Below are 27,656 nucleotides of genomic sequence, written 5' to 3' on the forward strand. Positions count from 1 at the left end.
ATACTCCACAGAGATGTGGTGGGTATCCAGTGAGATGAGATATGCAATAAAAATTTTAATATTGCAATAAGATGTTTACTAAAATATTATGTAAATTTTAAATTCAAGTCGGTTTGACCTGTAATGATTCTCCTCATAGTAATACTTTGAAAAATAAAAGTTTTATTTTTTTCCAAAAAAGAATGTTTTATTCAGGTAAATTCAGAGAAAAGTATCTAAAGATAATGAGGGAGGAAAACCTAAAGAGATAATCTCTGGAATAGTGGCTAGTGACAGGTATTCAGGCATACTCCCATCAGTTCATTATTTTTGCTTATATGGTACAACAGAGATTTTAGGTAATTACATATGCAAAGAATATTCAAACTTCATTATCAACTCACAAATTGTCATGGTGAATGCAGAGCCCATTGGAAGCTGTTCTGTGACATGTTGATAAAATACATGGCTTACAAGCAATGATAGAGGAGCCCAGCCCAGCTCACACCTCTGTTCCACTCCCATCACTGTATTACTTCCACACATTTAATCACTTCTTTCTAAAGTGACTGGTATTGCATGGCTTAAATCTGACTTCATTAACAACTATTTATTCTAATTAAGATGTTTCCATTGCATTAATTTTGTATAGTTCAAAATGAATGTCTGTTCATCATTTTAGTGAACTACCTAACAAAGTCAATCTCTATTTTTCTAGATTTGCCAAGAATTGTTAATAAATCACATGAAATCTAAATTCTGGATTATTTTCTACAATATTCTAATGTAGAGTTGCTTGACCAATCTGAGATGTACTATTAAAGTTGTTTAAAAATACATATTAAAGAAAGGATTACTACTATTATTAGGGCATATTAAATGTAGAAAAAAAGTTGCTTAAGTATCCTTGGAAAATAATTTTACCTGATGACTTAGTGAATATTCTAGTTATTTGACTGCCAGTATTCCATTTGCTAGGGACAAATACATTTGGATTAGTTGAGGTAATCACTAACATGGCAGAAACCAGAGTCTTTTGTTCAAATGATTTTCAATTGCTGGCTGAGCCAATGTCTGAAATACTCAAATCACATAGAAACATTCCTTGTGCTACTACCACTAGTTATTTACTGTTTATTATGAATTATCATTTCTCCATGGAATCCTTGAAATAGACAGTGTCCACTGTTTTCACTAGGCATTTTTGGTCCACTGTCACAATAAATGCCCACCTTATCAATTGTTTTACTTATGTTAAGAAAATTTTAAAAATGTTGGATTCTATTTGTTAAACATTTACTTCTGTTCACTTCATATTCCATTTTTCTTACAATCTTTACCACTGTTTTTATTCAATCTAATCATAATTATCAAACATTCCATAGTACTATTTTCTTACATTTAATAAGGATCAATAACCAGTCCCTGAAACTGTACATCACAAACATCAATAAAATATGATTACTGAATTCAAATCACCATTCAACATCTGAAAACTAAATTTATTCTATCACAGCACTCTTTTTTTTTCTTCTTAACTTGATTGTACATTTCCTTCATTTCTCTACCAAGTTTTATATTATAGTAGCATTTGTAAGAATAAGTTTTTTCTGTAAATCATAAAATAAATGAATACATCTTAAAATTCTCATGCATACAGTTTCCCCAGGCAAGCACAAATAAATTTTTATACTCTCATGTGGGATGGATAGAGAGCAGAATAGTGAGGGGGGGGAATGTATGTGCATGTGACAATGTGATATACAGAAAGAGAAAGACAGTTAATAGTTTGTGAATTTCCGACATGAGAAATCAAGTGAATCACAAATTACAAATTACTCTTTTGGAAGAAGATATATAAACACTCTGATTTACTAGGAAAAAAGTCAACAAACACAGGTAGTTGTTACCAATTAGCATAAAACTAATAGTTTTCAAGGTATTTTAACAAACACTACAGTTGATGAGCTTATAATTATCAAATCTGTTTCTTGTTTTTTGTTGTTGTTGTTTTTTAATCCCACCTTCACTATCACATTGTGAACTATCATTCAGTGAAAGATCACAGTTCTCATCTAGGTGATACTGCAATAAGCATTAAAGAAAGAATTAAAATTAACCCTTCAATGTACCGCTTACATAAACAGTGCAATTCTATGTGTATATGTGTGTATATGCAAAACACGTAGGGAATACACTTATTTAAATACATTCATATTTGCATATATAGCTTTCCAAAAGCCATTTTCTATGCTAGAAAATCTAAGAATCCCGTCTACTGGTCTGCAAATGAAATCCTTAAAGGGTGGCATATAATATAAATCGAAACTCACTGTGAAAGGATTGAAGAATACTGATTGTCCATTCATCTGTTAATTTTCCTGTTTTTGTTATCTGGATACATTTGAGCTGATTTGAAGATTCTCTCGATTCAATCCAACAAATCATATCTTCATTGTAAATAAAATCCAGAGTATGAATTTCATTTCCATTGATTGAGCTCAGGGTTGCCATTTTACTTCCATTAAGATAGAAAACCTCAATTGTTTCAGAATTTGCAATTAACAGCAAAGGCGGCCTATCTGTAGGTTCTGGAATAAAGCAGAGAGGAAAGTGAGTTCAGTAAAAGAGTCATTTTTTAAAAAATAATTTTGCATTACTTATTAAAAGTTATTCCAATATTTTTAATGCATCTTTACAATTTTAAAAATTGTTTGCCGAAAGTATTTTTTAGTAACCGGTATATGATTCAGTAACTATATCACTTCATTTCTTTGAGGACAACATAGTCCACTGAGCATTTGTATTCTTGATTTCCTTAGTCATAATGTGTTGTCTAAATATGACGACAATGCTATTTGCTTTCACTGTTGGTAAATAAAGGAAATGCTGTGAGTTGTTCTTCTAGCAATGATGATGGATTGGGATTGACCTCTCCATACAGTGTTATAGACTTCCCTTGTGAGCAAGGGCACGCTTTTTTGAAGTGGATGTATGAGGTCAGAAATAGATTCTCTGGAGTGGAACATGCAAAGCTCACAGCCTCATACAAAGAGCACCTGTGACCTCAGGCTCATTGGCTCCCTAACTGACCCCTGGAGCCAAACAATCACACATTTCCTTAGTGACTAGATCATGGTCACTGAACCAGTTCCTTTCACATTTCTTCTCTACAGTCAGGAAAATAAGATTCTCGAGGTAAAAGAAACTTGTTCACTACCACTTTTTGGAACAATGCATCTTTGCTTGTGCTAGGATTGGTGAGTTTTTGGTAAATACATACTAATTGATTAGAATCACAATACCTTTAACATATAAAATTAATAGTAAAAGTCCATGTAAAATTAGTGTTGAAAGAGTTTAGCTCTATAATCATATTCAGAGTAGCTTTCGTGCTAATTAGGGAATAGGGAAAATTTGCAAACCTCCAACTTCTCCTTTTTGCTGCCTTACATTCATCGTGTCAACAAATCTCTTTGACTCTGATGTCAAACACATCAGTGACTCCTACTACCATCCTGCCCCAAGCTGCCATCATGTCTCAACCAGATCATTACAACTGCCTTCCAACTGGTTTCTCTGTCTCCACCTATGCCCTCCTCTTCCTGAGTCTACGGCAACACAATAGCCAGTCATATCCTTAAAATGTTAAAAGGCAGATCAAGCAAGTCTTCTGTCCAGTTCCTCAAAGGGTTCCCATTTCAATCAGAGAGAAAGTCAAAGCCTTTAAAATGGTTTATAAAGCCCTACCTGATGTGTATTCTCATTACTCTTTGACCTCGTTTCCTTCATCTCCTTACTACTCCCACCCTTGTTTATCTTGCTCCACACATACTGGTCTTCTTATTGTTCTGTGAACAAGCCAAGTAAGCTGCCATCTCAGAGGCTCTTCCTTCTTCCTAGAATAATCATCATATTTCAGAATGGCCGACTTGACATGCTGACCTCCTTTTGGGTGTTATTTGGATGTCACCGTTCTGGTGAGGACTTCTCTTACCACTTTATCTTGTAAAAAACTACAAGCCCCTACACTCTCGGTACACCTTCCCGAGTTTATTTTTCACTTATCACTACCATACATTGTATATATCTTATTTATTTCTCTTGTGTATTTTTCTACTTCTGCTGATGTTATCTCTAGCATTTATAAAAAGTCTGGAACCTATTGGTCGTTCACTACAAATTTTCTGAATAAGTCCAAAGGACACATGGAACCCTTACACAGTAGAGTTTGTTAGAAACATTCTGTGAAACGTTACAAAGTAATTTGGATTTCTTAACCTATGGATGGAATCCAGAGAAATACTGTCTCTTCAGGAAATTTCATAAACATTATTAGATCACTCAAGACACTGATACTGAACACTGTAATGGTAGGAGAAAAGCAAGTGTACATACTATGGCTAATATAATTAAACGCCTAACATTTTGAACACATTATTTAATGGTCTTCATCATTTCTTGGGGAAGTAGGACTATCAGGCTCCTCGTGTATCTTTCAAATAGAAGAGCCCTCCAACGAAGATGATTTTAGGTCTTCCCTCACAGGCCTAAAATGTCAACTCTGAAACACATCCCAAGGCCTTCCATGAGTATTTGAATTTTTATTCATAAGAAATTACTTCAATCAAGCCATAGGATTCTTCTCTGCCTTCAGAAAGGCATTAAATGTTTTTTTATCTTAAAACAACAAAACAAACAAAAGTAAACAACAATACAACCTCAGTGAGATTATAAACTAAATAGCCCAACAGTTTCTTCTCAGTGGAGAAGTGAACTTGTCCCTGGACTGCTTGGTATAAACCAACAAAAAGTAAGTCTCAAAAATACTAATATTAAAGAGTTCTCTTAGAAGAATCAGTAAAATTGTGAACTGTCTCTGCTTATGTAACCTTGTCAAGTGACTACATCTGAGCTTGGTCAGCCAGCTGGCTCCTCTCTCAATCTCTTAAAGCCATCTTGAATCATGTAATACTTGCCCTTGCCATTCCTTAATGTGGAAGTCTAAACTTGGTCTCTTTTCAACAGTACTAGCTCTGTTTGTTTTCCAGTTGAACTTGGCACTCCTGAAGCCTGTTGGATCATGGATGGATTTCTCAGGTTAGGAAGGTGTCTTAGACAGCTGTGTTATCAGGTTAACAAAGATATACTGACACTAATGTCAGTGCTTATGGTCTTCATTTGACAGCCAAAATGACCTTTAGTGAAATCACCTCTCATTCAAAAATGAACCACTACTGCCAAGCTTGTAAGAAGTCCAGATGTAGACAACAATTTCTAAACTGCCTACCGGTCAGGAAATTTAAGTATGTCATAAACATTCTTTGAAGAGAGGCTGGAATATGAAGGAACACTGAGTTTCTCTTGAGAAACTGAGATAAAAATAAATTAATGGTCAACACAGGCAATGCTTACTGGACACAACTAATCAATCTATTTGATTTTTGTAGCTGCTTTTTGAGTGAGTCAGTTGCTTATCTTAATGCAAATGTATCAACCACTGATTTTAAAGCTTCAGATAAACAGAAAGCCAATAAAGAGAAAGTCAGGTGCTTCATAAATTGACATGGTTTGATATAATAATGGTGACTTTTAAAATTCAAATGACATACTGGAGGAAGGATACTTCTGGTGTTAGTTGTGATGTGCTTTACTGAAGTAATACTCATGTGTCTCTGCTAATTATTATCTATGGTTTCCCACATAAGACAAATAAAACATAAGGCCTGATATGGGAGTGGGAGAAGCTACTGAAACACAAGAACCCACGAAAATCATCAGGGGCTAGGGATATAAATCTTTTTTTTTCCTACTTCATGATGAAAGGGGGCATAGGCCTGACAAAGGTTATCTGTCTCTACCCGCACTACACTGATCTCTAGTGGGTATTATTACCACATGCTTCCACATGCCAAGTGAAGATCATCATTAGCTTGGGTAATGATGATAAAAGACTGATCAGAATAAATGTGATGCTCATATCAGATGCCACACTGAGAGTCTGTGAACAGTTTCCTTGAAGGAACAGTTAGAAAACACATCAGATGACTTCAGTCAAAGGGTTTTCTACATCAACACTTAATGAGAAGTAATAAATATTAACCTTCCACATAGAAGAGATTGGAACACAAGAAAGCCCTCAGTCAATACTCTGGCGTAGAGAATCAAGACTTAAGTTGAATAAACCTCTACGATAGGCTGTCAGCTGATTCATGTTGGAGGAGGAAAACTGTCCTCATCCTCTTCACTCCCACCCATATATCAACAGCATAAAAAAGAGTATTTTCTCTCCCAAACAGTTATAGAGATGTGTATAATCAGAACATGATTTTTTTCCTATCATGTTATATTAATCAGTGTCGTAATTTTAAAAAACTGATTAGAAAACTGAGAATTAAAAGGAGAAGCTTGGAAACATGAACTATCTCATTTGACTAGATTCATAAAAATATCTCTTTAAATTCCAAGCCACTATAACCATATCCTTGCAAACATATCCTTCTCCTCTCATAGTCAAGAATATACTAAAAATGTTTTTATATACTTATAATAATATGATTTTGACAGCTAGTTGGTGTTAAATAAATGTTTTCAGAGTGAATAAAACTAATTTTTACAGCTTCATTTAAACTCCCTATTCTTCCATTCAATTCTAAGAATATTAATTCAGCTAGTTTCACTTTAAGTAATTGGAATTGTGGATTCAGATAATTAAAAATAAATATAAGCCTAATAAATATTTATGTACATAATAAATGTATCTATATCACATATACACATAGAAAAATATGTATTATCTATACTGTGTTCTGATTTCCCCTAATTAATTCTGTAATTGTGAGCAATTATCTCCAGTGAATGAAGTTAGGTAGGTGCACCTCAATATCTGTTATTTCAAAGATGAGAAAAAAAAAAAAAAAGAATGAGGTTCAACTGTTTAAAAGGTTAAATGATAACTTCCATGTAAAGTATATAAAATGAAGAGCAGACTAAAACATGGGAAAAAGGAAAATTGTTATCTGTACAGCCCAAAGAATTGGTTTTCAACCAATACAAACTTAAAATAACTTAAAGAATAATTTAAACAATTTTATTTTTAGTTTATCATATACAAATGTATAAAGTCTTTAATAATAAGGAAAATATGATGAAGTTAGAAATGAGAAGAATGATAACAACTTGTAGCAAAAAATTATGCAAACCCTCATAGGAAGTGAAGTGTAACTATGCAACAAAAATGAAGAGCAATCTGTATAAAGAGACTAAATGAACTATGAAACAAAAATGAAGAGCAATCTGTATAAAGAGACTAAATTTAAAAAAAAAGAAAACTTCTAAAATTATGCAATGAACAAAAAAAGTTGAATGTGAAATACTAGGAGGAAATTATCGTTTAAAAAAGAGAAAAAAAGCATTATTCAAATAATATAATAAATTATAGACCAAAGTCAACTAAACCAAACTGAAAATGTGAATAAAATTAACCATATAAGTGAAAAATGATACAGGGCTGAAATATTTTCGTTTCCAAAACATATATGGCCAAATTTCTTTCTCCATTTTCCTCAACTATTTTGTCAATGGAAAAATCTCTTTACTGAACTGAATGATACTTATTCTAAGTACATGCTGTGTCACATGTCAGAGGAAACTATTTTATCAGATTTTACAAAAGAAAAAGTAAAATATGAATCAAATGTGGAAACATTAAAATGCATTAAGAACAGTTTTCACCTAAGCAAGAAAATGTAATTACTACAACTAGACTGTAATTTTTCTTAGCACTACCTTTTATTGTCACAATGCATTTATACTAAACTCTTAATTGACTGGATGAAAATGCTTTATTGTATTTTTTATTTTATTTTTTAGAATTTATAGCTCTAAGGTATTCAACTAGTATCTGAAGGGGACCAGCAGGACAGTCTGTCTTCAAGATATAACTAACAGAAAAACTGATATACATATATATACATCTCTCTCTATATATAAAAGTCTATATTTTTAAAGTCAGGTTTGGTACCTTTCATAAAACATGTATAGTAACACTGAGTTCCAAAGAATGGTTAGATATATCTTTCTATGATTGAATGTTTGAGTCCCCTAAATTCATATGTTGAAATCCTAACCCCCAAAGATGACAGTGTTGGGAGGTGACAGTTGGGAGGTGCTTAGGTCCCAAAGCTGGAACCCTTATGAATGAGATAAGTCCCTTATAAAAGAGGCTCTAGAGAGATCCCTAGCACCCTCTGCCATGTGAAAATACAATATGTCTGCACCCCAGAAGACAGCCCTCACCAGGCCATGCTGGCACTCTGATCTCAGACTTCCAGCCTCTAGAGAAATAAATTTCTGTTATCTGTAAGTTACCCAGTCTGTGGTATTTTGTTACAGCAGCACAAATGTATAAAAACATATCTGTTTAATAGAGTTAAAAGTTCCTTAATGATGATGACATTTGATTTCAGCTTTGCCTTGATGGAAGAACAGGAATTGGACATGCAGAGGTTAAAAAAAAAAAAAAAAAGTTGAAGAAGAAAAAAAGGAAGTCAGGTGAAGCAAACAGCTTTGACAAAAGCACAGATGTGGGAAAGACTAAGATGTGTTGGGAAGATACTAACCTCAGTTTTTCAGTTTCTGAGGGTACAGCATGCATTAGTGGTGAAAGTACTTCATCATGATAATGACAATAGCAAACTTTTTGAGCATATTTTAGGAGCTAGCTTCATCTTTATCAGTTTATTGTATACTCACAACATCTCTAAGAATCAGGTGCTAATATTATCCACATTTTATAGGTAAGAAAACTAAGTTATTTAGAGTTTAAGTAACTTGCTTAAGATCACAAAGCTACTAAGTAAAAAGAACTAGATTCAAACTCACATAGAGCTTGCAGTAGCTGAGAAAGTAGGTTGAGAAAACATTGCACAGGTCATTTAATGTCAAGATGATAAACTTATTTTTAATTTGGGGTGCAATGGAAAGTCAATATAAATTTTAGAAAGAGTATAACGAGCAAAAATATCTTGAAGATCAACTGGGAAATGATACACAGAATAGGATATGTGTGAGTAGAATATAGTAGGATAGATATATTTTCCATTTAATTTCTAAAATTGTTTTTGCTTTTACTTTTAAAGTGGTGTAATATAATTCAAATCAGATGGGAAGGTAGTATGTAAAAGTCTTGTTTATACACTGCCTTGGTGGTAGTATTCTGGAGTGAGGTTGGAAAGGAGTTAGGTAAAAAGGAAAAGGTATTTCTGTTCTCCTTTAGATTGATGCAATACAGAAAGAAAGAATGACCATGTGTGCCGACATTTCTATTGGAAGCAGGGGCCAGTGGAGAAATGTAAGCCCCAGAGAATCCACAGAGGTTCAGGAACACATTAAATTTCACACATATAAATCTAGAAAGGTATTTATCTTTTTAATTATAAAGAAGGTAACCCAAGGTTATTAGTAAAAAAACAAAACAAAACTTGTAGACACAGGTATTGAACATCTGGATTACTGAACAGGTAAATGCTATTTTAATTTCTCAGAAAATAGGTAGAAGAACCTTAAATGGGTGGTATTGTGTTCCTACATAGAGATGGGGTGATGTAATAAAGTCGAAGTTTTAAACTGTAGTTACTGTTTTATGTAGATAATAAGGGACATGGGGTCAAGGATTCTGTGGAAATGTGAGATTTGGGTGATAGTGAGGAACAGGAAAAAAAGCAGTCAGTTTTACGAGAAGATGATGGGTTTAGTGCTGGCATATTAGGTCAGTGTTGTCTTTTGTAATCTTGTCTTGGGAATTGTGAAAACTCACTCAGGTAAACTACGGATCAACCTGAATTACAGACTTTAAAACAATGTAACTTTTTTGTTATTTGGATGTTAATAGTGAAATACCGCTACCTTCATTTAGAGGATATTTCAATGTGAAATGTGATGATTGAGAAGCGATGAAATATGTTGTTTCGCAGGAATAAGGAACATTTTCTGAAAAACAGTTAAAGCCAATAACATCGTGCCACACACACACACTAAAAGAGGTTCTCATTTTGCAAATCAGCAGCTCTCAGAATTTCCCTGTTTCTTAAAGAGTCTATCCACCAGATCAAGGAAGTATTATATTTCCCCTACTAACTGGAAGGTCTTACTTGGCACATGGTAAGTGGTCAATAAATGAATGGCACATGAAGGGCTGTTTGAATATGGATTCATCAATGTTTTTAAAGATATTTTACTGATTTTTTAAGTTTAAGAATGATAGTGTATTTCAAAAAAATAAAGAATGATAGTGTATTTCAATAAGTAAAATGACAAAAATAATGCATTGTGATTTTTAATCAGGAAAATGAAATAAATTTAATTATACTGAATTCAATTAATTAAAGTATAAATTTAATTAAATTGAAGGGTTATTTTGGTAAATCTCAAAATCTCAGAGTATGGTTCATTCAAATTTTAGGTTACTGAATTAATATTAAAATTAGCAGATAGTCCAGGGATGGTCAATTCACATTAGTTACTGAGAGGTAGCCTATGGCTACTTTTGAATCTCCTAATCACCTTTCTAATTGTGGCAAACAGAAACTTCTTTAGCTATAGAAGCACATTTTTCCCAATTCAGACATGTCCCTTTAATTTATAAATTGGTAATGATTGAGTTTAATAAGTAATAGATACTGGCTCATTTAAAAATTGCTTTACACTTATACTAGGTACCTAGAATAGTCAAATTCACAGAGTCAGAAAATACACTGGTAGATGGCACGGGCTGGGGGGTGCGGGGGTGCGGAGGGGGAATGGGGAGTTAGTGTTTAATGGGGACAGAGTTTCAGTTTAGGAAGGTGAAAAACTGGGGGGATGGATGATGGTGAGAGTTGCACAACAATGTGAATGTACTTAGTGCCACTGAAATGTACAGTTAAATATGGTTAAAATACTATGTTTTAGATTATGTGACTTTTACCACAATAAAAAACAACATTAACAAAATTGCTTTAAAAATATTTTATAATTTTTGTGACTTTCTGTCTGAATTTAAAAAAAAAAAAAAAAAATTCCACAAGGACTCAGAGGCAAAGAATATACAAATCAATTTTCACTGCAAAGTAAAGGAGCTGTTACAGTGGAGGATTACTGGACTGAATGTCAATACTATGACATAGTATGAGTGTGTTTCATGTTTGGTAATTGCAATCATTGTTGCTTTTGTTGTGGTCATCCATGTACAATGCTTGGTGTCAGTCGATTTATCTCTTGTAAAAATAAAATACAGTGTGTGTGTGTGTGAAAAAAAAAAAAATAAATGAAGAAGGGGAAAAAAAAAAAAAAAAATTTCCAGTTTGAAAGCATGGGTCCTTTAAAAAGCCACTTTTGTCTCCTAAGAAGAAAATACTGTCTCAGTGTTTGCATATTTATTTATACATTTAACAAAGATTTATTGAGCATGACTAGCTTCTTGAAAGGTAAAGCATTGGTAGTAACGTGGATGCACGCTGTTCTTTAGAGAAAGTAGTCCAATTCAGAACATATTTAAAAGTTTGAAATAAAGGGTTTGAGAAAAAGAATGGATTCAAGGGAGACTCCAGCATTTTGGCTTGGACAATTGGGTGAATGGGGTCACATTAACCAAGATGGCCATCACTGGAGAAAGCATTATTAGGGGAGAGAATCAAGAGCTTGGGACACATAGAGTTTGATATTTCCATTAAATTTCCAAATGGAGATGGTAAGTTGGATCTCAATATTCAAGTGAATCTGGTGTTCAACAAAGCACTCAGGGCTGGTGATAAAAACTGGCAAATCTCAGTCTCTAGATGTTTAATAAAACCATGGAAGAGGATGTGTTTTTAAAGTCATGATACAGGGTGAGAGCACTTAGGAAATCAATTAAAGAAGAGAAGATGTCCAAAGGACTGAACACTGAGTCATGCTGAAAATACTGACAAAATGAGGATTATGCAGCAAAATAAACTGAGGGGGAAAAAAATGCCCAGTAAGGTAAGAGGAGAACTCCAAGAATACACTCTTTAAAAGGGAAAGTATTCAAGGAGGAGACAGGATAAGTTGTGTGCTAAGGACTGATAATTGAGTAATTAATCAACTAGAGGTCACTGGTAACCTTGATAACAGAGGTTTAAGTAAGTGATAAGAAGGTAAGACCCACTGAAGGAGGAGGAGAAAATAGAGAAAGAGACAACACACTAAGTTTTTCTATAATGGGAAAAGAAAAATGGAGTGGTAGCTGGAGAGAAATACAGTTTTAAAGGAGGTTGTTTTGCAGCCTCTTTACTACATCCTCGTATACTGATGGAAATGATCCAAGAGAAAAGAATATCTTGATGATTCAAGGAATAAAGAAGACAACTGTCTGAGTCTAACTCTTGTACAGGTGAGAGAAGGTGATACTGATGCACAAAGGCCGGGATTGGCCTTAGATAGGAACAAAGTCAGTTTGTTCTTCAATTCAAATAAGAGAAGGATGAAGTGATTAGTTCTAGATTCAGATAGATTGGTAGATGTAGTTCAGGATGAGAAAGTTCTCTTTTGACTGCTTCTATTTTCTCAGGGGAATATGAAACAAGACCATGATCTTAGAATAAGGAGGAAGGAGGTAGACATCTACAAATTCATTATCTAGAGGTGGAAAAGGGAAAGGTCATTTAATCTATTTCACTGTTTTCTGACAGGGCTGCCAATGGATGTAAATAGATAACCTATATTTAAGATCACAATCTTCTACTTTGCTATTAAAAAAACAGACTAGTTCTTAATACTCAGTGGTGATTATATACCAAACTTTTAGCTACTTTACTAGATATATATCCCTTGTAATTTGATGGTATGTTGTTCTAAACTTCTAAAGTCTGTTAAGATATAATTTGTCTAATAACTTGGCAAGTATTATCTTTCATGGAAAGCAAAGATGCAGGCTGTATGAATCCTAGTGCGAAGAAGAAATGCTCACACACGTTTAAAAATGCATTCAATACAATGGATTTTCTCTTCTCAGGACTAAAATGACGTTAAGCAGCTTGAATAGGGAGAATATGCAGAATATTTGTCATCAAAGTCAAGGGCAAATATGAACTCTGGGGGAAGAGTGCTCAAGAGACATTCTCTAACTGCTGTTATTACATTGTTGACTGCAACTGATACAGGGGATGCCTTGAAAACTCTCTGAAAAAAAGATTTCTCCCTTATTAGAAAAAAAAAATTTTTTTTTCTGTCAGGTTTTAAGCTTAGGTTTTCTGAGGATTTCGATAGTGCTATACTTACACTTTTCTCAAACAAAACAATAGAAAAATTATATATCCATGTGTAATCTGAAAATTAAACCACTTGTAATTTCTATGAATTTAAATGTGCCTCATTTCTTTTTGTTTTTCATTATATTTGTCCAATTTTAAGACAAGGAAAGGGAGTTAATTGTAGAACATGACATGATCTATTACATATTTTATATTGAGGATTTAAATATTAGTTCAATCAATAGTTATTCTATAACAAAAATACAATGATAGAAATTTGTACTTATATATTGTGTCATTTGTGAAAACAAAGTTTACTGATTGTCAAATCTAGAGCCCATAAATGTCGCCATGTAATTCTTAAGATCCAAACAAAGATATCAGCAGCTAGATTGCAGCTAAGATGTTAAGTGGTAAAGAAAATGGAAGACATGTATTTTTTCTGTGTCTAATATTTTTTTAGACTATGGGTAAATCAAAGGTGTCATGACACATAAAACACATGACAGGTAAGACTGTTATCAATCTTGCAAATTTGTTGCTGGAAACAAGATTTAAGATATCAAGAAAGGTGTTAGACTGTGAAACTGATGTCCTCCAGGAAACAAAAAATCAAAAACTTTAAAAAAAAAATTTTAAAAACCAGCAAAAGCAGACATAGAATATTCATGAGGAGTTTTATACCTCAATACTGGCAAACTCATTAACAGTCGTGTGGGTAGAAAAAGAAAGTGTGACGCTTAATTTGGGTAATGGAAATTCCATCAGAAATCCTTGCCTTGCCCTGTCATGGAATGTGAATTCCAACTGAGTAAAGGGCCAGAGAAGATATAGGGTAGGAGTACTCTAAAAAATAGAAAAATACTTTCAATGGCCAGGCCACGTTATCAAAGGGAGTTGTGAAGCTCTAGTATTTGTACAGAATAGAGGCTTAGGATATACTGCCTGAATGCAGGTGGTGTCGCTTATTCGCCAGCTATATTTGCACAGCAAACACGTACTCGGACTGCATGTTTGTCTGAGGAGGGACTGGTTGAGGGGGCACATTTATGGAGATTATGCAGAGCTCCCCAGCCAATTTTGATGCCTCTACTACAGCAAAGGCAGCTTGAACCCTAAATAACATGATGAAACTGGCAAAAACAAAACAAACAAAAAAACCCCAAAACCAACCATTACCCTTTGAATCTCTTCCAGCCTTTTGACTTCCCTTTTTTTGACCCTCAGTATCCCAATACCCTTATTCTGCTTCCTGAATGTTTAGGAAATTGCTTAAAGCATCCAACAAGCATTTACCCAGCACATACTCTGTTCCAGGCACTGAGCTACTTCTCTGTCACTTACCACTTACCATAGTGTACATCATTTCCTCCATGCATATGTGACTGAGTAAAAAACGACAAATCTGGATTTCTCTGCTGGTGCTGGTCTACTAGGCTTGCTCCTAGCTCAGAGCTCCTCATACACCATCATGCCATCAAGTGTCATTCACAGTTATGCCTCAATGAAATGACAAACTGTGCAGGAACTGGACCTTTGGACTATCTAAAAATAGTAAAAACTCTAAATAGTGAATCTTCACGTTGTCAAGACGTGATCACATATCATTCTGTGGGAAGCCATTCTTAGCCAGATGGTAGACTGAAACAGATCTGATCCATGGTTTCTTAAGTAATCAAGGTCACTAAGACTTAATATGTTACTCTTCTTATGAACACTTAAATTTTAATATGGAGTGTTTCTTTTAAAAAGAAAAAAAAAAAGGCAATTATACTTTAATAACTGAATTCCAAGCATCACAAGTGGCTGATGAGTATGATACTCTGAGCAGGGGCTCTTCCCTTTCCTTTCCCTTTTTTTTTTTTTTTGTTGTTTTTTTTAATTCCCAGGCTTGTCCCTTTTTATACAAGTACCAGCCTATTCTATCCTCCCCATGAGCAGAGCCAGCCTTGACAGAAAACCATGGATGATTCCTCCAACCTTCCAAAAGGAAATTTTAAACTATTTATTAGTAGATGATAATAGAGATTAGAAGTAGGAGCCATAGGTAGTTATATTTTGTTTTATTTCTCTCTCTCTCTTTTTCTTTCTTTCTTTCTTTTTCTTTCTTTCCTTCCTTCCTTCCTTCCTTCCTTCCTTCTTTCTTTAAATTGTGGCAAAGAAAGTGAGTATTATGAAAACACTCTCTAACACTGTTTGGAGGTGTGCTTCCATGGATTACACAGGGATTATAATTTGTATTTCTTACAACTAAGAGTCCCATCACCTAAAAAGTCTCCCCTTACCCTCGCCCAAATCAGTGAACAGCAAAGCATAAGCTGTAATAGAATCTCAAAGTTATTTAATGGACTCTCTTTTCTCACTACTCTGGTTGCTCTATGGCAAAAAGGTGTACTCTCTCTCACATGGTACCATTTAATGTGGTGACTCAACAATGATGAGCATAGAATTATCTAGTGCTCTTTATTTTGCTACTGTTTTGATGCAATCAATAGAGGCCTATAGGTTCCATAGAACTGAATGTTAGGGTAAATGCCTAGCTTCAGCAAGTGGCTAGGACACTGAAAAGTATAGTCCAAGGAGCCTGAATTTATCAGTTCATTCAAAATTGCCAACAGTTCATAAATTAAACACACTTAGCTATTATTTTCACTCTCACAGGTTCTGCATGAGCCCACTGTCAACCCTGGGTGCCCACATTTAACACATACTTCTATAACAAAATCAGTCTAAATCAGTTAAAAGAAAGTAAGCTAAATTAAAAAACAAACAAAAAAACTTTTCATTTTCAGATTTGATGTCATTATTAGAACTCTAATTTCGAAAAATGTAAAAATATACAGGATGCTTTACTGGATACCTATAGATGCTTGACAGTTACTTTAAAACATCTTTTTTCAAATGACAAGTCCTAGCATTTAATTCAAAAATGACTAGTTTTTAACATGTGTCCCATTCCAAAGTTATGAACAATCCATCATGACATTCACATTCTAGCATGCTTCCTACTACATAGTAATATCAAGTATGCATAAAGTTATTTTTTTTTTTTTTACATATACTGAGAGTTCTGTAGATTTCCTTCCATTTGGAAATCACCTATTTAGATGTCACATGGATAGGACTAGATTACCTTTGAAATTTTCCCAACTTTGAAACACTTGATTCTATATTTCAGTAGTCAGGGGAATCGTACTAAGTGTAGAAAAGAAAAGAATTTGTCTGTACTACATGAATTATCAAGAATGAAAAGGCCTCCTGCCTAACATTAATCTCTTCTCCCAACTGCCACAGGGCCTAAAATCCCCTCCCCCTACTAGAGGTATTTCTTAAAGGTGCTCTTAGGGCTTATGAATTATACTTGGATTTGGTCATTATACTACAAAAGAGGGATAATCAATTAACTTAAATTCATTTTCCTATTTACTATCAATTGTCACATTGAAAATAAGATCCCACAGGCAAGCTTTGGAGTGACTAGTTGGGGAGCGACCATGATATTATTTTGTGCTGAACTAGTTCATCCCCTTATAAGCAGCTTCCCAGCCAACTGACTCTGCCACCCTCTGCCTTCACATAAAAGGCTACCTTTCCTAGGAACTTTTATTTTCCCATCTATTATCTAGTAAGGCCTTTGCAGAACTTTCCTCTTGTGTGCTGTTCTAAGCTGTCCACTGTATCCTCTGGGTCTGAAATATTTATGTTGCATTTTCTGTCTAAAGTCTAGGGATATTTTACAAACATCTACTGTTTGGGGTCAGCCCATTCTAACCCTTCCCTAATTTCACACAATCCCAGCTTCTGGGATCCCTTGAACTCTGGCTTTACTTGGAGGGAAAGTCAGGTTCCAGAATCCAGTAGGGTAAAATTTTAAAGGAAGAAAAACAGAGGTGCTAATCTAAGCAGCCAGGTAATGGAAAAGAGGAAAGTCAAAGCCTGAAAACAAATGGGGTTTACTTTATAACTTCTTCCTAGCACCCTTCAGTCACAGCAATACCATAGTAAATAAAATTGCCACAGAAAAATTTAAAGCTGATGTATTAAATGGAATTTTAATACATTTAATCTAATGGAAGCAAAAAAATCCTCCTGTACATTTGTTACAAATATGAGAAAACTAAAGCAAAATTGATCGTTTTTCTTTTGAATTATACAAATGCATTGTTCAAATATCCATGTGACCTTTAGAACTAGTCAGTATATGTTATAGACTTGTACTCATTTACTATATTACTCATTTTCCTAAAACTACAAACCACAGGAACGTCCCCATGAAAACTGTGTATTGTTCTAACTATGTACGCCAATATTGTCATCAAGCCAACCACTAGAGGTGAAGGTGTTTACGTATGTATTCCATGATCAATGCTAGAGTCATCAAATCATGTACCATCCCTCTTTGACTACATTCAAAGATGCAGCACTATATCATGTACCATCCCTCTTTGACTACATTCAAAGATGCAGCACTATATCATGTACCATCCCTCTTTGACTACATTCTCTTTCTGTCAGAGACCCTTCTGTGTAGAAAGAGGGGAAGTGCTTCTTTGTATAGGGTTTATTACATTACACCCTCCCTGTGTATTCACAGCAATATTGTGGGATCAATAGAAGAAATTGCAAAGAAAAAGCCTTCCACTTCTTTAGCCCGTTGATATATTAAATCAGAACTCTCAGTGGTGGAAAAAAAGAGGAACACATAACTTGACCTAATTTTTCTAGAGGATTGCCCCTGAAAAATAAATAGGGCTTCATAAACCAAGTCAGCAATTGAAAACAATAAACTAAGAAGTAAAAGAGCTCCTTTCTTGGTAATTTTCTATACAAATATGTTTTGTAAATAATTAAACATACTATATCTCAGGGAAATAGTTGAAATTATAACATGAGGTTACGATGTAAAGGGAAACAGCAGCAGCTTGCAGAGCAAATCCAATGCTTTGCTCAATTTGGTTTCAGGAAAGAGAATCCCCTCCCATGCCTAATTTTCCAATTGCTAATAAAAGGGAGTAGGGGACATTCATTAATTTATCAAAACTTCATAATTTGAAAATGCAAGAAATGAAACCAGATTTGGAGGAAGTGAGAAGATGCCAGATGGAATACCATGTATAATATCTTCCTATATTATTCCCAAACTAATTCAGTTCACACACACACACGCACACACACACACACACAAACAACAAAAAATTAGTGTTATCCTATCATTACCAGCACCTCAAGGCTATTTCATTAGCAAATCAGCAATATTTACTGAGGGTGTACTAAGACTGAACACTATGTAGAAACAGTAGGCTTTATTTGCAGATAAGAGGTAAAGGGAAGGCAGTTTTGAAACATTAAATTCAAATACTTAAGAGTGGAACACTCATTGTAGTAATCTTAATTAGAAAGAAAAATTAATTCCTTCTTTTTCCTTCCTTCCTTCATTCCTCCCTCCCTCCTTCCTTCCCTCAATCTCTCCCTTCCTTCCACAAATATTCACTGAGTACCTATATGATCCAGGCAATGGTCAGAACTGAGTACATAACAGCAAACAAAACTGACAAGTTCTGTACTTTCATAATGCTTATATTATTCTGGGTAAATCTGATGATAAACAAATACATAAATATGTTCATTTCAAATAGTAGTGCTATAAAGAAAACTAAAAAATCATGTAGTGATAGAATAGGTATGAATAATAAGTATAGTTGGGAAATAAGATTGTGATGGACAGAGTACACACCCTTAAATAGAATGGTCAGGGAAGGTCATTCTGAATGTTGACATTCTAGCCAAGACTTGAATGATAAGAATGTGACTATCACAGGGAAAAGCATTGCAGGCAGATCAAACGCAAGTGAAAACACCTCAAGAGCAAAGTGGCTGAAGGACAAGGAAACCAGTATGGCTGGGGTGTGATAAAAGGAGAAGTAGGAGATGAGATGGAAAGGTGAATGGTACTAGTCCATTAGCCCTTAGAGACCCTGTGAGAAGTTTGGGTTTTATTCTCAACATGAGGGAAAACTATTGGGAGATTTTAAGCAAAATAACGACATGGTCTGGTTTATATTCTAGCAGATAACTTTAACTATTATGTGAAATATGAATTTTAGAGGGAAAGCAGAGGCTCACAGAAACCAGTGAGGAATCTATTATACAGTCCAGGAGAGAGACGGGTAATTCAAATCAATTAATCCATTTCTTTTGAACCGGTTTTTGTTCATTAGAAACTTCCTGTAATGGAAGGAGTTTTGTAGTGATCAGTGACAACTAAAACAACTTCTCTGGCTTTCTAAGTATGGATCATTTCCTTAAAATGAAGAAAAAATCTATTTCTTCAAAGTCCATATTGCTCTACTATATACATTTCTAATGAAAAGAACTGCAAATAGGAAATAAATTCTGGAAGGACCAAAAATTAGATAACTTACCATTTTTGGCTTTGCAGGATCTGTTGTCTGGCTGCATTATATAGCCCTCCACGCAACTACAAGCATAGGATCCGTACGTATTTATGCAGGTCTGGCTGCATGTACCATAAACAGCACATTCATCTTGATCTAAAAGGCAAATTAACATCATTTCTAAGCAGATTTATTGTTGGGCATTTTTTTTCTCCCTGAAGAAAATATTTTTTCCAAACTTTGGAAATAGGCTATTTAAAAAAAAAAAAAAAAAAAAAGCGAGAAAGAGCCAACTCCAATACATCTTTTCAAAACCACACTAACTGAACATAAAGTTCAGTGTCGTTTTAACAGTTATGTAGATACAAGATCAAGCTTAACACCAAATCTTTTACTTTAAAAGATAATTTATTTGCATTTTTGATGCGTAGGCTAAAAGTCCTTGGATATTTGTGCAAAGGTATAAAATGCACTCCAATGAATATTTGCTGAAGAGTTCTACTGTTTACGACACTGGCTTTTTCAGGATTTTGACAAAGAATTAGTCTGGCAACACGATTTTCAATGAACAGATTAAATAAAAGTTCTGAGCTAAGCAGTGTAAACCACTCTCACTAAATCAAAAGGAGGAAACTATTAAGTACTTGTTGCAAACAGAAATTTTATCATAATTAATTTTTATTTTAATATCTATGGCCCTCCTCCTATTTCTTCCCTACTTCCACTCGCGAAACTTTTTTCCTCCAGCATCTTGTTCAAATTTCTGTAAGCAGCAGGCACTTAATGATTCTTAACCAACTGGGCAAATTAAAAAAAAAAAAACTCTGCCAGGTAATAATTTAGACAAATGTATATCCAGTCTGTCCTGTGTACCAAGCACTATACTAATCCCTGAAGAAACCAAAATTTATAAAACATGATTTCAACCTCTAGGTGAAACAAGTCTAGTGATAATAGAATTTCATTTCTATGCATTTCCTTATAATAGAGTCATACTCTAGTTATAATAGAAACACAGAGAAGTAAATGAACCTGCTTGGAATTGAAGGGAAAATGTGAAGGCCGCATACTGAGCTGAGTTTAAAGGATGATTTAGATTTCCTCAGACTAAATAAAAAGGGATCAGATGGAAAGAGGTGTTCCAGTTAAACAAAACAGCATGTGAAAAGCCATTGGGATGGCACAGTAGGGATTCAAAGAAGTATAAGGAGTCAGGTGGAGTAAGGGTGTATAAGAGGAAATGGTAAGAGATGATATTGGGAAAATCGTTTTGGGATGGGATAATGAAGTTATTTGTATGGTAAACTAAAGTGCTGTATATTATACATAGGCACTGGGAAAGCATTAATTAGATGAGCTTTATGATCAACTTTGTATTTGAAAACTAAACAAAGTCATAAAAAACGGATTGGTGAATATAGAGAAGAGAACCTGGAAAATTAGCTATGTGCTAATTTCACACAAGAAATTGTATTTCGAAGTCATAATATTTTGAACAATGACAGTAGCAGTGGGAATGGAGAAGAGGGAATGGACTCAAATGTTTAAGAAATAGAATAGATAACATGTGAAGTTTGACTGGATATGATAGAAGAGAATGGTGGTCTAATCTTATAAGAAGTGTAGATTACAGTGGAGGTATCATGGGAGGAAAAAATGAGTTTGATTTGGATTTGTTAAATTTTGAGGTATCTGTAGAGCATCCTAGAGTAAACATTTAATAAGTAGTTGGAAATATGGAACCAATAATATAAGTTGAGATCGGTCTTGGAGTATTTGAGAGTCAATAGCATATGGATAATAGATTAAAAAAATAGGAGAGGGTTAGATCCCACAGAGAGAAAGGGAAAGTCGGGAAAGCTTAGCTATAGAAAACTACTTTAGGATACCAATATGAAAAAGGCAGGCAAGAAAGAGGAGTCCATGAGCCTCTTTGAAGAATGTTAAGCGGATTAAACTGCTTGGGTATAATAAGAATATATATTTGGTCTTTGTCCTCTGTTTCTGACACAGAGTTCAGTTACCTTGTAATTTTCTGAGCTATAGGAGTATCTTTTGTTATTTCTAACGAGCCCTGTGAAATACACTAAGTCTATGCTAATGAGGTGACTCAGGGTGGGGCTACTAGATATTCTCAGAATGGGACTGGTCTCCAAAAAGATCAAACAGGTGACTTAGAGGGTGGGAACTCTCAACCCCATCCTCTGACCCCCCAAGCTAAGAAAGGAGTTGACTAAGGAAAAGCAAAAGATGGCTGAGTAGCCAAGGAACCATTTAAATTGGGAAACTATGCATTTGTATGACATTTATTTGCATTTCTCTCAGATTTTTTTAGCTTCGTGTAATAGCCTGCATTTATAGACAGCTTGTTTGAAGTAAGTAGCTTTGGGGATAGGAAGAATAGTATTTGGAGTGAAGTCCACAGTGATAATGTGAAATTAAATCTTGAATTTGATAAAGTCCAGCCCCTAGTGGCAGAAATGATGATTCTTATCTATAATATTTTCACCGATTTTTTCAACTTTACTATTATTGGTTCCTATTTTAGTTTTTCTGATATGTGATTATGCTATACAGGAAAGCAGTATGAATAATGATTTCTTTTGTTCTTTCTCCTTAGTCAGAATGCACTGTTCTGACATTGATGTAACTCCACAAAATTGGCTGCAAAGAAACAGGCATGTCATCACTTGTAGCGCTATCTTCTTTCTTCCTTTAAGGACAGGGAATATCCTGGAAATTCCTTCAGGAAAGCGTAAATGATGCTCAGACCTGGCCATCCAGGAGTGCAGAGAAAGTAAAAAAATCTCCTCTTCTATTGGTGAACTTCCATAAAAATTGCTGTGTATTTCCTTACTAATGTTCAACAGAAGAAAGTGATTATGATGATTTTTACGGATTTAAAAGAGAGATTCAGGAGAAAGAGATTCATGTAAAAGGAGCTGAAAATCCTGACACCTATAGGAATGAGGTATAGCAAAATAGTGAGAAGGATACAGGTAAGTATATTGGCCTACCTTGTGTGAATGGCAGGTGTTGTTTTGAACTTGAAATTGCGTGCATGTCCAGAGGTACTACTTATATCTGGCAGACTTTGTGATTGTAAGGGGTCTAGTGTTGACAAATCTGAGTTTTTTCATAAAGTCTGAACTTCTGTGTGCAACCTTCTGATTTTCAAATGTTGGTTTAAGAATAATGTCAGTCAAATAAAATATACCAGTTTGGTCCCCCTATAGTCAGATTATGCAGCCTTTGGGTCTGATAAACATTTAATAATACATGTTTTTATAATATTTGTATTGTGCAGAAAATGAAAAAACAACAAACTGAAAATTCAAGCCCGATGTACATTATAAACAAATGAGCCTCTCTAGGATAAGAATAAGTGGGCTCTGGAGATCTGTGTTTTAGTCTCAAGTCTTTTACTAAAAAGATGTGCAGACTTAACTAAGTCACTTAATTTTTCAGGGTCTCACTTTTCTCACTTTTGTCATGAGGATTTTAAAAAATATTCTCTGAGGATTTTTTTCAACTTTAAGATTCTATTTTTAAGGTAAATGTTATAATATTAAAGCAAAGGGTTAAAGTAATCAGCAAAGTACCAATTTCTTTGGAAAATATTCTGTTTATTAGTGGTGCTGGTAACACAGATATTCCTCAATTTTATACACAGATTCTATATTCAATGTTTTCTATATAGAGATTCTAAATACCATATAAAATAATGTATTGTTTATATTGTGGATATATCATATATATATATATATATACACACACAAACATATGACATTATGTATATGTATATATATTTGGATTCAACATAATGAAGAAGTAACCTAAAATAGTTCAGTATGGCAGAGTAGAGTCATTTTGGAAAGTAAACATTTGGTGTAGAACGTTCACAAAAACAAAAATTAAGACATTAAAAAATAAATATTTTATATTCATCATTATTGCATTGGTCAAATATCAATCACCAGAATTACCAATGCAAAAGTTGTAAAGAACATTACATGACTATTATTAACTTAACTTAGTAGATAATAAATGTCTACTACACTGCAGCTATATAACAGACATAAAATATTTAGGAGGTTAAAATAATTAAATCCAAAGTTTTAGTCACTGACCAAAACACATCTCATTGTTGACATGCCCCATGTCTGTCATTACTGCAATATGAATTGAAAATTGATTTGTAACCATATGATATCACTTATATGTGGAATCTAAAATATGGCACAAATGAACTTATCTACAAAACAGAAAGACTCACAGACATAGAGAACAGACTTGTGGTTGCCAAGGGGGAGGAAGGGAGAGAGAGGGATGGACTGGGAGTTTGGGGTTGGTAGATGCAAACTATTACATTTAGAATGGATAAACAACAAGGTCCTACTGTACAGCACAGGGAACTATATCCAATCTCCTGTGATAAACCATAATGGAAAAGAATATATAAATCAATGTCTGTATGTGTATAACTGAGTCACTTTGCTGTACAGCAGAGATTGGCACAGCATTATTAATCAACTACACTTCAACCAAAAAAGGAAAGAAAATTGATTTGTATAAATGCTTATCTAATGTTTATATATGTGGTTTTTGGGGGAGAGCCAACTTTTAACTCTCAAGAGACCAGAAATAAAGTGAACATAAACATTGTGTGGAACACATGGTAGGTGCTTGAAGATATTTTATTAAATTTCTGTTAATTAAGCCTCTGTTAAAAATAAAATTGAGTAGAATTACGTGCCATAATTACCTTTACAGCTTCTTCCATCTTCTTTTATTTCAAATCCATCCTCACAGAAACACATTGTACTATTTCTGACCATGGCACATTTATACTGACAATTCAACTGCTGGCAATTGGGCAACAGTTCTGTAGAGGAAAAGCAAAGATATTATGTCTATATAACTGTGCACACACGTATACTATTTAACTTTAAACGTTAATATTTACTCAGTGCATAACCATAATAATACAGCTTTGATTGGTTTCCTAGAAAGTTTCTATGATTGGTTGACAGAACAAAACAATATCTATTCCCTCTAAAATACGTTGGCTTGCATTTGCTTGAAGTATTGTTAATAAAAATTTCAGATCAATCTGTTCATTCTTTCACTTTTTCCCTTATTACATACATTCAAAGGCACAAATCCTTTCAAATTCTGGTAAATTATTTCAAGAGGAAAAATGTCAACTCAGTGGTTGATTTCACCATTTATGCCTTTCTTATCTGACACATCCATTGATATTCTATCTTGTGAGGGCTTGTTTTGACTTACTAATCCATGTATAACCTTTGAAGCAGGTGGCAAAATATTAGACAACTACTGGACATAGTATATTTCATAATATCTAAACCCTTTCAGAACAAATACATCAGTGAAGCCAAAGTTAGCAAAACCTTAAAGCAAATTAGGATTCAGTATGATAAATGCATGAAACACAGATGAAGTGACACAGGCATATTCATTTCACAAATAATTTCTAACAGGAATAAGATCTGCTAAACAAGAAAAATTACGGATAGAATGTATGACTGACTGTGGTGTCTGAAAATAGAGATATTAATGGGTCGTGACAATTTCTTTTTTTCCCCTGGGGAGAAACATAAGGGTTTTAAAGATCAAGGTTAAATGATTCAAAATAAATTGATATTTGCCACAAGTTTAGCTGGTGCTTCAGAAATATTTTAAATTTTAATAAAAATATACGAAAGTCCAGTGTGGAAAAGGACAGCTAGAATACTCCAAACTGAAAATTTGGTATTTTACTAAAAAATTAACTATCTCTAGTATTTTCTTAGCCCAATTGCTTTTCAACTCTTTCATGAAACTATCAATATTTTATGTATCTTCTCTTCTTAAAACTTTAAATCTCCTTCATAATGGTCACCCACATATGATGATCTTGCTTCCTACTTCCCTGAGAAAATTGAAGCTATTGAAAGAAATTTTCCACAGATTTGTGCTTCACATTTTACCCACCTCTGCCTATTCTTGTTTTTCTTGCTTTTCAAACTTGGTTTAACTCATAATTAAAGCTCCAACCCCAACTCCCATGCACAAATCCCATCCCCTTTCACCTACTCAAGGATATCACTTCAGTTTTTCTCTACTTCCTCTCAAAATCATCTTTAAAAATTTATATTAGATCAAACTAAAGCCTCCATTCCTTTTTGTCAATTAAGTTTCACGGGAACACAGTCAACGGTCTTTTGTTTACATATTGCCTATGGCTGTTTTTACACTACAGACACAACCCAACTAGTTGCCTTAGTTGACTAGTTGGCCCCCCAAACCTAAAATATCTACTATAGCCCTTTACAGAATGTTTTCTGACCCTTGTACTACTTTTCCCCCACATTAAAAACAAAAAACCTTGATCTCACGTCCTGTATGAGTCACTGTTGCCCAGTATCTTTGTTCCTCTTTATAACAACATTTACAAAATAATCCATACTCACTGTCTCTTTCTTCCTCTCTGTTTCTATCTTAAGCCCACTCCATCAAGCTTTTATCTCCATTGCTCCAGAAACTGCTCAGATACAGGTTTCCAATGACCTTGATGTTGATGAGTGTGATGGCCTTTTCTCAGTCCTCATCTTACTTGACCTATCAGCAGCACTTGACACTGTTAACTAGTTTTCCCTGATGTACATTCATCACTTTGCTTCCAGGGCTCAGGACTTCTGGTTTTCCTCCTATTTCACAGCCTCCTTTGTATAGTTCCACATTTTCTTGTCAACCTCTTAAGGCTGAAGTGCCCCAGGATAAAAACCTGGTCTTTTTCTCTTGCCTATCAATATGCTACTAGTAAACTCATCAGTTATCATAGCTTCCCCTCTAACTGGAACATAACTGCAGCTCCATAAGCTGAAAGCTAGGTGTGCCCTCTTCGACTTCTAATTTCCACTGTTGTGATTACAATTGACACTTTATATTAAATTTATTTCTCTTTGAGATACCTGGAACAATTTCTGCTTCCTTGATATAAATTAAGACAATATACAAATCAACACAGCTGATTTGTAGGTTTGGAATTGGGGTCAATGCCAATTATATGCCGATATAAATATTAACATTTATATAATGTGCAAAGACCAGTCATTTGGTCTGTAAAAATACATTATTAATAAAAATATAGAATAAATGGATCTTTAGAAATTATAACATTTTTGTTTCATATGGTACTTATTTACATTTTGGTTTCCCCCACCAGTATCTACAGCTATAAATTATAAACATAAATATATATATATATATATATATATATATAAATAAATATATATGTATATACATGCATATACATCAAGTTTTTAAAATGTGCAATTTCTTTGAAACCCCATACCAGTCACAAATGTAGATATTATTGTAATTTATAGTTTTCAGATGAGGAAACTTACGGTTGATAACTAATTTAAGATTATATGGTAAATATACGATGGAGATGGTATTCAAAACTTCAAATCAAGGTCAGGCTGACTACAAACAAAGCCGATGTTCTCAAAAATGCCTCTAATTCCCACTGTACAATCTGGTGATGGTTGAAACCATGGTGTATTTTTTTTTATTTGCTTGTCATTCTAAGCTTAGTAGTGTGCTATAGATACAAGAAGTGCTTTTATAATTTTTATAGGATGAATGAACTAATAAATCAGTAAAATAGCTTAATTCTAGGTTGAAGATTAACACTCTCAGGTGTCATTTCTAGTCCATTAAATTAAACTAGGTCCTAAAGATAGTTCATTTACATCTTTAAGTTAGGTAATTGAGTTGTCAAATCTTGTTTGATTATGGTGGAATCAGTCCAAAATTGCCTTTACTCTATATGTTTCTTTTAGTTCAACACTGATTGAGCACCTAGCCAATGCTAAGGACTCTGCTGGGCTTCCACAGATGCAAAATTGCTTTAGACAAATTAATGAATTACAACATGAGTGTGGAAGCGAGTGGGGTTAGATGAGAAGCGCAACAATGTAAACAACAGCTATAATTCATAGCAGAACAACACATATACTAA

General features: G+C 34.1%; 1 protein-coding gene across 1 annotated transcript in view; it reads right to left on the reverse strand.

The window, feature by feature from the left end:
* LRP1B (LDL receptor related protein 1B) overlaps positions 1-27,656 on the reverse strand; it is a 1,532,882-nt gene that overhangs the window by 985,967 nt on the left and 519,259 nt on the right. The window contains exons 3-5 of the mRNA XM_059927092.1: positions 24,390-24,509; positions 19,652-19,780; positions 2,313-2,570 (exon numbers count right to left, since the gene is read on the reverse strand). Of these exons, the coding sequence (XP_059783075.1) occupies positions 2,313-2,570; positions 19,652-19,780; positions 24,390-24,509 (507 nt within the window). The remainder of the gene's footprint in view (positions 1-2,312; positions 2,571-19,651; positions 19,781-24,389; positions 24,510-27,656) is intronic.

This window comes from Balaenoptera ricei, chromosome 7 (assembly GCF_028023285.1).
Source record: "Balaenoptera ricei isolate mBalRic1 chromosome 7, mBalRic1.hap2, whole genome shotgun sequence".
Classification (NCBI taxonomy): domain Eukaryota; kingdom Metazoa; phylum Chordata; class Mammalia; order Artiodactyla; family Balaenopteridae; genus Balaenoptera; species Balaenoptera ricei.